The sequence below is a fragment of the Rhinolophus sinicus genome, chromosome 17 (genome assembly GCF_057876585.1).
Source record: "Rhinolophus sinicus isolate RSI-liver-muscle chromosome 17, RSI-T2T, whole genome shotgun sequence".
Lineage (NCBI taxonomy): Eukaryota > Metazoa > Chordata > Mammalia > Chiroptera > Rhinolophidae > Rhinolophus > Rhinolophus sinicus.
Genome location: NC_142517.1, coordinates 165,023,307 through 165,035,681, shown reverse-complemented (window position 1 = coordinate 165,035,681; position 12,375 = coordinate 165,023,307). Strand labels below are relative to the sequence as shown.

The window sequence follows — 12,375 nt, the reverse complement described above, 5'->3', positions numbered from 1 at the left end:
CCTTACATTAACAGCTATTGATGCTAAGAATCCATACTTGTTACAAAAATTTTTTAAATCACATTTCTCAAAACCCCACCTCACAAACTTATAGAACTTTATTAGGTTGGTGCACAAGTAATTGTGGTTTTCCCAATTTTTAACCTTTTAAACTGCAATTGCTTTTGTACCAACCTAGTATCTTTACTCGGTTTAAATTGCAGCACTTGTTTGACTAGACTTCATGAAAGCTTTTTTCCCCAACCCAGAGCACAAAATGCTCAATCAATACAATGCCTTTCTTAAGAAACCCAATACTTCATCTGGAAGGAACCACCTTTTATCCTCCCAAACTGTTTTCACTTAATCTATCCTTACCTTTTCTCCCCAAAATGATTCCTCTCATCATCCAAGACTGAATTCCTTAAATGGCCATAGCTTAGTGTGTAAAATTTTTTCCCACACCTATTTCCAATGTCATGTTTTCTTTCCATTGAATACAATCCATTCTTTAAATTAACTGCCATGTGAAGGCTCATTCCAAGTTTCCTATTTTATTACTCACTGGTAAAGTAATATTCACCTATAACATTTATGTCACATGAACATTGTGAAGCGACAAAACCACACACACATTTCTAAAAATATTTTAATGAAAAAGTTATCTTTCTGTAAACATTTCATTATACTACAAATGAAACATTTGAATCCATTACAGGCCACCTCTTAAATCTTAAAAATCAGAAAACATTTAAATTTTAAACTTATATAGGCTAACAATCCTTACATTACCCCCTGCACATTAATTAGCATGCTTATTCCTTACTTTGTGACATTACTGGAACTCCAAGAGATACTGTCAATAACTGGAAACGTTTCGAATTGTGGCTTCTACACTGTAACTCTTAAAACCAAGCTTATTTCAGTTGTTCAATTCTGTAACAAATTTTCTTCTTTAGGACACTGAGTGTAAATGAAGGTGTTTTTGTTTTTTTGAACAGTGTGAGTTGCTTTGACAAAAAAATCAGTGCAGAAGTTTGTCTTGACCACTTCCCTCAGGAACTTGTTTACTGGCGCTGTGACTTAAAAGCATCTTATTTTCAGAAATGACAGTGAAACATTTAAATAAAAGCACTTTATTTCATAAAGAAATGAACTGTAAAGAACAATGCCTTTACTTTAAACAAGTGTTTCCTATCCTATGAAATTCGCTTCACTAAAACCATGTTGTAAAGAAAATTTACCAATAAAAGGCTAATTACCTTGTTCAACACCTCATGCTATGGTGATGTGTAGAAATTCAGTCCTGATTTAGATAAACAGAGAGCCAACCAGTCATTTTCTGACAAACTCTGGCAAAGTGACTACTGCTGTTTATAAAAAGATGTCATAATTTAGAACCTAGTTTTATTTTAAGCATCTATTTCAAGTGTTTTAAAAACTTAATTTACATCAAATCTCAATTTTTAACAAACCCTTTTGGGGCAGCAATAGCCCTTATGATATCAGCAACTGATTTGAATAGTAATTAAGTTTATTCTTTGGGAAGTCTTTAAAAGGGAACGTAAGTGTAATTAGGCCCCCACTGCTTCTGGTTAACAGGTTAAACCACCAAAAGAACCCCTAAAAGAACCAAAAATTTATCCAATTAGTCCAAATAAATCCAACTTTATATGCAAGAGAACTTTATATGAGGTCACTTGAATGAAGACCATTTTTACATCTGAATCAAACCCCAAGGTTTTTCCTAGAACGAGGATTGGCAGTTTAATCCTTCTGTTACAACTAAGTCAACCTTGTTACAAAAACTGCAAAATTTGAGGTCACTCCTTTTCTCATCAAAAAATGACTTTACCCTAAAGACACCAACAATGAACTGTACAAGAGGCCACATCTCACTCAATACTGAACACTTGCGGTTATTGCAGGGAAATTTAAAAACCTGTTTAAAACGTGTTGGATATGGTTCCAAGATAAAGTTTTAACTGAATAATTCTGCTTATATTAGCTAATAGTTTAAAATGTGTAATATCAATTTGTAGGGAAACAAATGGTGTCATCAGATTTTACTGTGTGCTACAAACCTTACCCAGCCAGAAACCTTCGTATTTAAGATGGTAGAAAAGACATTCCTCATTTAGGCAAGTGGGTTCTCATTCAACCTGCAAATCAAAAAGATTACTCTTACCTTGCTTTACAAAAAAAACCTCTTTAATTAGTGAAAAAATTCAAATTCAAGCCTTACCTAATGCTTATTGCCCTTCCTCGCAGGTCTAAATGCTAGACCTAGTGACTGTGGCAACTAGCTCTCATTGATGTTCCAAAAGACGAAGAGCTCCTTCCTGCTAGACTTTCTTCGATATTTCAGTTGCAATAAGCAGATTTAACTAGCTTTTGGAAAGTTGCTCACTATCACCATAGTATCTTATGCCTTCACTTCTCTGTAGTTGAAGCTCTTGCTGCTGCCTTGTCATTCTTTATTTATGCTGACTTGTCCATACTCAAAAGGCTGCTGAAGTCCTGTCTTAGTGAGTCTCGTTTGATCCACTGTGCTCAAAAAGCACATCTTAGGTCCTTTAAAGCTGGTTAAATCGCTCTCCTCATGGCTGACTTTTCCACACTGTTCACAAGAACTAAGCTAATACAACTTATAAACAGGTCACACACACATTTCACCTGCTTATAGGTTGCAAACATCAACTTACTGAAAATATTTTCACTATTAAACTAGTTCCAGAACATAGAAAGTTTGTTAACAGTACAATTAACTTCATATGCCATTAAAGGATACTGTCAAGGTTGTGTCAAACAAGTCCACAAACATAGAAACAAGAAATGTTAATCTCCCCCACTCCTTCAACCTTTATTATGTGAATGAAAGAACTTGAGACAATTGAGCTCAATTTTAATAAAATGTTTCCCAAGCATTATTTTGACCAGGTACCCAGGTTTAAGTTCTAAACATTGACAGTGTCCATTTATATAACCACACTTGAAGTTGTTAAAGACTTAACCAGTTTCTAGTATTTGCCTATTTTCTACACTGCTTATACATATGTCCATTAACAAATGGCATGTTGTCTGTTACATTTATTGGTTTGTGAGTGTTTTCTGGAAAACTGCAGTATCTGTGAAGACCGATTTCCATGCTGGCATTGCATGCATCCAAATATTAATGCAGAGGCACAGAATTAGAGCAACAAGAGAGCATATGCAAACACTAGCACGCCCCATTCCCCTTTTTATTGCTTGTTTTGCTTAGTACCTCTTAAAACAAAAATAATCTTGAATTCAATTTTCAACTGCCAAATAGTAACAGTAGGGCACATACTCAGGGCTCAAATGAAATTGTAAGCAGTAGGCTGGCGCAACAGTAGACATTGATTTATATATATATGACCTCATTACCTAAAAATCTCAACCAGGGTCTTCCAAACAAATTAGCTCATACCAACATGATTTAGGTTCAAGCATACACGTGGAATAACAGTGTGTTCTCTGGGATTTTGAGTAAGAACTGACCATCCAAATCTGAATCCATGTCTTTGGTAAGTGAGAAGCTTGTCCTAAGCAAGTGTGGTACATTTCTACCGCATTAAGTCATTTGGGACGATTATAGCTAGACTGCCCTTGGTTCATCCAGTAAAATGTAGAGGGTACAAACAGTAAAGCATGCCAGCCAGTTAAGGGTTCAACAATGCATGATTTTTATTCTCTTGCTTTGAGAGCTTGTATCAAAAAAATATATTAAACCAAGGAAAATAACTGAAGATTTGTGGGTCTCTTGTGCTTTAAAAAGGAAAAAAGGGTAGCCACTAATTTGCTCAGATACAGCAGACTTAGTGGTCCTATTACTTCGAAGTTTTTTAGAGAATGTTTTTAATGTAGGAGGAAAGGGAAAACATCCACTACCCCTTTCCAGAATCTAAAGAGGGCAGTAGACATTTTCTTACACCCAAGTAAAACTATGGCAGCAGTTCACATGTGACCAAGGTGAATGTAGGATGGAGATGTTCTAAACACAGCTAGGACTCGCAGCAAATCTAACACACTAAAATCGTCATTACATTTTAAAAGAAAATGCACAAAACCAAAACGGAATTTTGAGATTTTTCATTTGAAGGTAAGTCTTAATGCTATTGAAGTCACAAATATGCTAATTTAAATACCCAATTCTATTTATCTAAAACACACATTGCAAACATACAAATATCTATTCTCTCCACATGTCAGAGCCCATTTATTTCATGGTTTGGAAATGGGGAGAATAGATTCCCCTTAACTGCAAGTCAGCAGGTGTTTCTTTACAGTTAACTTTAGCAAAATTCATACAAAATAGTAATTAACAATGATCTTCTTTACTTGTTAACTCACAAGGAAACACCTTCAAAACTGCATTTTGTTAAAGTTTCTGTACTAAAATGTAGAAAAACTGAACTACACAAATATTGAAAAGTTAAAAATTCCTTAATTTTTTATTCCTGGTACCACTACCACAATTTACAGGGCAATATACCTGATGTAATGAAAAGAAAAAGAAAAAGACAAAGCTACAACAGATAAAAGACCTCAGGAATGTACATCTAATTGACACTACATTGCATTAATCAATAGCTGCACTTTTTGCAAACTGTGGCTATGACAGTCCTGAACAAGAAGGGTTTCCTGTTTAAGCTGCAGTAACTTTTCTGACTATGGATCATCGTTCCTTCTGTGGCAGATTTTTACAGTTCCTCTAATGCATTTGGGACGACTGTCTCAAAGTAACCTGCAGCTTTCCTGACAACTCCTCGCTCTCTCTCCTGCTAAGAACTGTAGCCTGTTGAATAATACAGGATAAAAAAATTATTACACTCAGTGAACAGTTCCACATATGCTTTATCATCATAATTAAAATTTAAAGATACCTACCCTTTTCTGCTGAGTTTTTAGAACCTTCTGCTACCATATCCACCACTTCCACCACCAGATCCATAACCACCTGGAAATATACACGTAGCAAGTTTTTAAATATACATGAGTTTTTAAATTAAGAAGGCTATGAAAAATTTTGATGAAAAAATTTATTTACCACCATAGGGACTGCCCGAGCTTCTTCCACCAAAACTGCCCCCCTTCATGGGTCCATAATTGGATTGTTGTTGTCCACTATAATTTCCAAAATCATTGTAGTTCCCACCACCACCATAGTTACCTGTAATTACAAAGGTTTTATTTGTGGTGGACTCACACAATAATTAATTCCCTCTTCTAATATATGTACTTATTTTTTGACAACCACAGCAGCACTCTACAATACTCATATGCAACCATTTGAAGAGAGAGCTACAAAACTCTCTCTACCACAAACAAGAGGATCATTAGCAGACCTCAGGCATGGCTAGGAAAAGTGAAAACAAGAGGTGGAGGATAGTCCCAAGAGTACATATCTACACAGCTGCCGTGTTTTGTTTATATTTGATGCCGCACTCTAGCACATGTTCTCTCCTTCATACCATTAATACCATCAAACTGTTAGTTTGATTCACTCTAATTCTGATGCAATACAACTTTGAAATCAGTAACAAGGTTATTCTAAATGTACTGTTAAGAAAAACCTGAACCATAATTATAATAAAAGCAATACACGCACGTTAAAAAAGAGAAAAAGTTGTTGATACATTAATACAGTCCAACAAAACTCAGTACATTCATAACAAAGCTCTCCCAAACACAGTATCATGGAACAAAATGTATCTGAGACACATTCAGACTCAAAGTAACTTAGATGCCAGACGACACCCTTTTCATTTTAACATGTGTGCACATTCAAGTTATAGTTCCCGTATGTCCAGCTTAGAAGTGCTTAGAGTTAAAATCCTGGCCATACATTAATGCCCATTTTGACTACAAAACAGAGTTGAATATATTTCACCAATTTACTAATTAACCAGCGAAGTAAGAAAAATCAGTTCAATTACCCATCGAGTATTTTCTACATGAAATCTGACCAAATGCTGTTTTAACACTTTCAAACATCTGTAACAGAACTATAAATAAGGAATATTGGAAACAAGTGAAAACTTACCGCCAAAATTCCCTTCATTGTAACCATCATATCCTCCTCCACCACCGCCGCCGCCATATCCACCGCCTCCTTGGTTTCCGTAGCCCGGCCCTCCACCACCACCACCATAGCCTCCTCTACTGCTGTAGCCAGGACCACCGCCATAGTTGCCACCTAAAAAAAGTTGGGTCACACAAAAAACATACAGAGGGTCAAGTTGTTGAGCTCTAGTTTATATTAATTTAAACCACTGGAAAATAAGCCAGTAAGTTGACTTAACACTAAATCCTGGTTAAAAGAACCCTAAGAATCTGAGCTGGTAAGAAATTTAATATGAATGCTTAAGTATCTTTTGACATTAAAAACTTTTTTCTTTCAAGTTCACTAAGGAAAGTAGTGGAGTCTTCTCTGAGACATAATGCCTGCTCAACTAACTAGTACAATAAATCTTATATGCCAGAAATGACAGGCTAATGTTAAATCTTAAGAGGAAAAAAGGCAAATCTTCTATAGTATTAATTTAGAACATACTTTAACTGTCAAACCATGCCAAGCTTTGACTGAAATTAAAAAAATAAAAATACTTAATTTTCAATAAAGCATAGGAAACAAAGTCAAAATATCAAACACCAATTTTTTAAAAAAACTTACCATCACCTCCAAATCCATTATATCCACCATCACCTCCTCCATAACTACCTCTGCTGCCACCTCCACCACCATAGCCTCCTGAGGAAAAGGTATGAATCAAAAGTATACATTCAACTTACCAATAAATTTTATGTAGCTATGTACTTAGAAATAAGAGAACCATCCTACCTCTTCCACCAAAGTTTCCACCGCGGCCAAAGTTACCCCCACCACCTCCAAAGTTTCCTCCGCGACCCATAAAGTTGCCAGATCCACCTCCACGACCTTTAACACAGGCAAGGAAGACATTTAAGAACCTTACAAACACCACTCACATTTATTGTGTAAGTACATACGGTACTACTCACCTCTTTGCGATCCAGCAGACTGCATTTCTTGTTTAGAAAGGGCCTTTTTCACTTCACAATTATGCCCATTAATAGTGTGGTATTTCTGAACTAAAAATTTTTTTAAATTAAACAAACATGTTATTTGATGTTTGAAAAAGCACATATAAATGATATCCTTTAGCACTACATAATTAACGTATCATCAAAAAAGTAGTGACTTGAGTGGGGATGAGGGAATATTAACACTTGTTTCTTGATCCGGACACTGGTCACACAAGTGTAATCACTTTATGTAAACTGAACTATATACACTTTATATGCTATTATGCACAATACAAAATTATAAGCAATTAAACAAATTTAGTGTAGAATAGAAAGCCATTTCTACTTTCTCACTCAAGTTCTGAAAAATTGCTACTTACCAACAATTTTATCAACTGTATCATGATCATCAAAAGTTACAAAAGCAAATCCTCTTTTTTTCCCACTCTGCCTGTCTTCCATAACTTCTATGGTTTCAATCTTGCCATACTTTTCAAAGTAGTCTCTCAAATTATATTCTTCTGTATCTTCTTTAATACCACCAACAAAAATTTTCTTCACTGTTAGATGGGCACCAGGCTTTACAGAATCCTACAAGTAAAAAAAAAAAATACATATATATATACACATATATGTCAAAAGAACAACTTTTTACAACAATTTCACGTTATACAACATGGTATTAACAAATACCTCTCTAGAAACAGCTCTCTTTGGTTCCACTACACGCCCATCAACCTTGTGTGGTCGAGCACACATCGCTGCATCCACCTCTTCAACACAAGAGTAAGTAACAAAACCAAAGCCCCTGGAACGTTTTGTTTGGGGATCTCTCATCACCTACAAAATAAAAATTTTAAACATAAAAACATACCTCCACAAGTCCTGCCCCTAAGAAACTTTTTTTTGTTCCTTTTAGTAACTTACCACACAATCCGTGAGTGTGCCCCATTTCTCAAAATGTTCTCTTAAACTATCATCTGTAGTTTCAAAGCTCAGACCACCAATAAACAGTTTTCTCAACTGCTCTGGTTCCTTTGGATCATGGCCCTGAGGAAACAAACCAATAAATTTTAATTATTTTTAGTATGTGAATTGCTAAGAAAGATACACGGCCTTTGATCTGCTACAAATAAATTCAGTATCAACTTCTGTACCCATTAACACTTTGTGTAGTTAAAAACTGGAATAGAATCATACAAATCACATCAACTTAGTACAGGAACCAAAATACCAAGAAAACCTATAACCAGACTTTCAAAAATACCAACATCACTTCAACTAAACTGAAGTCCAAGGGAATCCCAGAATCAAAAGTCCTGTAATTTTAAGCTACAAAAGTACCTGGAATAGATTGTTTTTCAGATGTTGCTACTGAGAAATCACATTTTCTAAGAAACCAGTGTTGCAGTGTTTCAACCATCTATTTCTTTTCATGTCTTCCCTCCTCAGTCTAAACCCCAACAAGCATTTAATATTAAACCACAAAGCTGTGACGTACAACTTAAAAGTCTTGCATGGCAAATTTAGAGAAATTCTGAAGTTTCAGGCAAATCAAGATGTTAAGATAGCTAAACTAACATCTCCCCCCCAAAATATGAAAAAAATCCAACACACATCTTAATAGCTTCCTGTAGCCAATTTGTTCTAGGTCATGTGCTGCAAAAATTACCTATTGGCACTGTATCACATGGCAAAACCTTCAAATACAACATCTTATAGGATCACAAAAAGGGCAAGTTGGACCAATAGCTTGAAAAGAATGGAACACAATAAAACAAATGGAGATTTAAAAAAAAAAGTTAAGATGTGGACCGAATTGTTTTACAATTTAACCAGTTCTTTAACAAATTACATGAATCGCCGTTTAACCCACGCAAGGTACCCGTTCATCCAGTCCTTAAATAGGCTCGTTTACATTCTAATGTCTTCCTGTGTCTTCTAAAAGAGACGTTAAAGCATTTAATGTGAAGACTGTCGCATGTTACCAAAAAAAAAAGTTACACGATTATCTAACGCATTAATTCACTTACTCTCATCTTTTCACGTCTTGGTTAAACACATTTAATAAACAACACACAAAACTGACTAAAAAAAACACTATAAGCCACATAAATATCTCAATTACATGAAAAATTCAACCGTGGTTTCAGTCCTCTAAAACAAAAATCCAGGAAGCTATAACCAGAGCCGACCCATCAGAAAAATGGGAAAAATGGAGATCAAAAATTCTCAAGTTCCTGTTTTACATCCACACCTAAATTCTTAGTGAGAATCGCGCGAAGATATGTATATTTCTGAGTTTTTAGCAACAATAGCAGATCGGGAAGTATTTATAAAGCAGCAAACTTAAAAAAAAATGTATTTTCAACTGGATGCTGCGAAGAAAAGGCAGAGAATTAAATTCTAGACGCCTATAAAGATGTAAGGCCTAAAACGCGACCACAGAACTTCAGAAAAAGCACGGGCGCCCCAAGCTTGGAGGCCATTTGCGGCATTTTCTGCCGGGCCGCCTTCCTCCCTCTTCCTTCCAATCCGCGCTCTTTCCTGGTGGCGGAGTGAGGCGGCGGCCATTGCGGGCCAATGCGCCATTTCGTAACGCGGCAGCGGATCAATGTCAATGTGGCCTCCGCCCGCCTGCTCGCCCGGATGTGCCTGCTCGTCCCTCCCCTCCCCCACCGCCTCCTCTCAACCGCTCCCGCTCAGGCCCGCCATGCCGCCCTCGACCTCAAATCAGAGGCCGCATGGCCGGCGAGCTGACTGCCCTCCCGAGGTCTCCCCAGCCAAGCTGTACCTCCAAGAAGCCACCTGTGCAGCCGAAGGAGAAAGCGATCCGGGCGAGGGACCCAGAGCAGGCCTCCCAGGGTCCGCTCCCCTCCCCCTCCCGCCGCCCGTCTCAACGCAGAGCGCGGGACTGCCAACCCGTCCACCCGGCCTCCCCGCTCCCACCGAGCCAGGCCCCCCCATGCGGGCCACTACCCATCAACCCCCCGCTCTCCCCCTAATACCTCCTCCCCCCGGCGGCGACGGCGACGGCCGGAGTCGGGCTGGGGGCGACCGGGCGGCGGTTTTACCTCCATTTTGAGACCGGACTCGCCTCTTCCAACTCGAGTTCAATATGGGACCGAGAGGAAGAGGCGGGGCCAGTCGTCACGTGACGCGCTTTCCGCGCGCCGCCGGCCTGATGGAGGAGGGGCGAGTTAGGAAAGGGGCGTGGCCGTCTGGGCGCGAAGTGGGACTGGAGGAGCGGGTTGGCGGGCGGAGGGCGGGGGCGTGGCAGAACGCGGGAGCGCGCGCGACTCGCCAACTTCCAGAGCGGCGCCACCCTCGCTGTCGTTCGCGCCAGGGCTGCTGCGGGAACGTCAACTCGGCCTTAGCCAATGGGGAGCTCCCACGTCGGGAGAACGCCTCGTGACCGCGCGTCATCGGAGAAAAAGGTCTTTCCCTTTCTTCTCGGGCTTATTTTCCCCTCCCCCACGTAGGCCTCTCGGTCTCCATTTCCGAATTCATTCCGTTGCCGTGCTTGAGTAAAACCACGCATTTCTCTCCTGTAGTTTAAAGTCGCAGAAAGACCTTTGGCTCCCCGGCTTCTCGCATGTTTCCAAATGCCAGGGACCCGTTTCTGTGACTGTGACGCCTACTACCGTACTGAAAAATCCCTGCGACACCGACATACATGAATCACGAGCACTTTGGAAAGGCCTCAAAATGCGGCTGACAAACTGAAACTTGACCCTTTAAGGAGCTGAGGCAGGACTGGTTGAGGTCAGTTCCTCAGGTACTCAACGATCTCAAATCTGTCTAACCCTTTAGATAATAGACCCTATTATCTAACCCTTTTCTAGTTTCTGTGAAGAAAGCTGAAGCAACTTTTCTCGCGAATGGAATTTAAGGAATTGAATGATTTACAACCTTTAAAAAGTAGAGTCAGATGTGCTACCTATTTGCGAGTAATTTTTACCTTCAAGTTTGTGTTGTGAAGCATGATGAGCAAGGTCATCTAAAGAGTTAAAAACTAGCGATGTAATCGTTTCTCTACCTAGCTAAGTGATTTTAAATCATTTGACCCTACTGAGATTCAGTTTTGTTTTTGTTTTTTAATGAAAATGGGGATGATATTAGATTATCTCCAACACCCATGACAGCCGTCAATCTATAGATCCATGTTTAAACAAAGATACTGATGAAAGTGACCACAGTTGAAAAGTCTCCCTCCCCTGCTAAGAAATGCCTTTTATTTTATTGTAGCAATCCATACAAAAGCTCCTTTAAAGTTCAATCCTTCCCTTGGAAAGGTTAGAAATTTAATCAATGATATTGTAAATTGTTTAAAAAACAGTTTGTGTTAATGAATGGGAAATGGTCTGCTTGGAGCTTGAAAAAAGGGAGCACAAAAAATAAGAATTTGTTAATGTTTATCTAGCATTACCCAAGCGAAACAGGGTTTTTATTTGGCAGATGTGAATAAAAGGTACTCTGTTCCAGGGTAGAAACCAGTCACCAAGCCTTAATGTAACTTGAATGAAATAACCCTCCAAACAAGCCTCCTCCTGTCACTCTGATTCCAATATCACAAGCAAACTGATGTGTTCTACTCATCAGGTACTCCTGATAGCCAACAACAGTACTTGAAACACTGGGAAAATGTGTACCCTTAGTGTCATTAACGTATCAAGGCTTTGTGAGTTTGATTACTATGAAATAGTCATGGATAACTTGATTTCTGATTCAATTCTGAGTAGGTTGAAAAACGCAAAGTTAAAGATCTTAGGAAGATGGTATTCAGTATTCACACCCAAGTCACTGCAAAGGTTATCAGGAAGATTCATCACTTGGCTTCACTTTAAGGCATGTCTGGCTAGATGTTTTCTAACCAAGATTTAGAATCAGTTACTTCTGTTATTCTTTCTTCTTTGAGTTGTATTAAATTCTTGCATTAAGTTGATACATGATAGGGGATGGGATACTAAGTACTTCTACCCAGGAACATGGTAAGTCAGTCCATTTATTCAAGTCTTTTGTCCTTTAGTAAAATGTGGATTCTTCCCACTTGGATTCATCCAGATGTGTTGTTCACCCATACTCTTTTAGACATTAGCTACTATTTATGCTTTTGTCTGAGTTTACCCCCACCCCTGGGCCACATGGTATCTGCTTGAGTTCTTGACCCTGTTAGACGCAAACTTGAACCTTGGCTGCTGTTTGTCCTTGTAGCCCTGACTTTCTGCGATGTGAGAAACAGGAGAGAATATGGGGTAGGAAGCAGGGTCAAGGATCCTAAGGGGGGATGGAGCGGCAGATAGACTATAAATCGTCTATATCAGGGCC

At 38.7% G+C, this 12,375-nt stretch overlaps 1 protein-coding gene and 1 long non-coding RNA gene across 5 annotated transcripts in view; one reads left to right on the top strand and one right to left on the bottom strand.

Annotated features, from left to right (window-relative positions):
- Window positions 1–958: 958 nt before the first annotated feature.
- HNRNPA3 (heterogeneous nuclear ribonucleoprotein A3) lies at window positions 959–10,227 on the bottom strand. Of its 4 annotated transcripts, XR_016019764.1 has the most exons (12): window positions 10,056–10,214; window positions 7,975–8,097; window positions 7,741–7,887; window positions 7,428–7,638; window positions 7,024–7,113; window positions 6,845–6,940; window positions 6,677–6,754; window positions 6,047–6,199; window positions 5,051–5,173; window positions 4,891–4,960; window positions 2,225–4,798; window positions 959–2,141 (listed from the first exon to the last, which is right to left on the bottom strand). XR_016019764.1 is itself a non-coding variant. In XM_074338452.2 (11 exons), exons 1-10 carry the CDS (start codon window positions 10,125–10,127, stop codon window positions 4,908–4,910), a joined length of 1,080 nt encoding a protein of 359 aa, XP_074194553.2. In that variant the 5' UTR covers window positions 10,128–10,227; the 3' UTR covers window positions 959–2,141; window positions 4,891–4,907. The 4 variants fall into 4 exon arrangements, 3 of the variants coding, with proteins under 3 accessions (XP_074194553.2, XP_019594882.3, XP_019594883.3); XM_074338452.2 differs by lacking the exon at window positions 2,225–4,798 and having other exon boundaries at window positions 10,122–10,227; XM_019739323.3 differs by lacking the exon at window positions 2,225–4,798.
- Window positions 10,228–10,373: 146 nt separating this feature from the next.
- The window catches only part of LOC148754876 (uncharacterized), a 493,335-nt gene continuing 491,333 nt past the window's right edge, over window positions 10,374–12,375 (top strand). Inside the window, exon 1 of the long non-coding RNA XR_016019765.1 lies at window positions 10,374–10,812. This is a non-coding gene — a long non-coding RNA (uncharacterized LOC148754876). The remainder of the gene's footprint in view (window positions 10,813–12,375) is intronic.

Coding starts and splice junctions, on each gene's coding strand:
- HNRNPA3 (XM_019739323.3), bottom strand. CDS start 10,127: ATGGAGGTAAAACCGCCGCCCGGTCGCCCCCAGCCCGACTCCGGCCGT. Junction 7,888..7,974: donor GCACACTCACGGATTGTGTG/GTAAGTTACTAA, acceptor TTTATTTTGTAG/GTGATGAGAGATCCCCAAAC. Junction 5,174..6,046: donor CAATGAAGGGAATTTTGGCG/GTAAGTTTTCAC, acceptor TTGTAATTACAG/GTAACTATGGTGGTGGTGGG.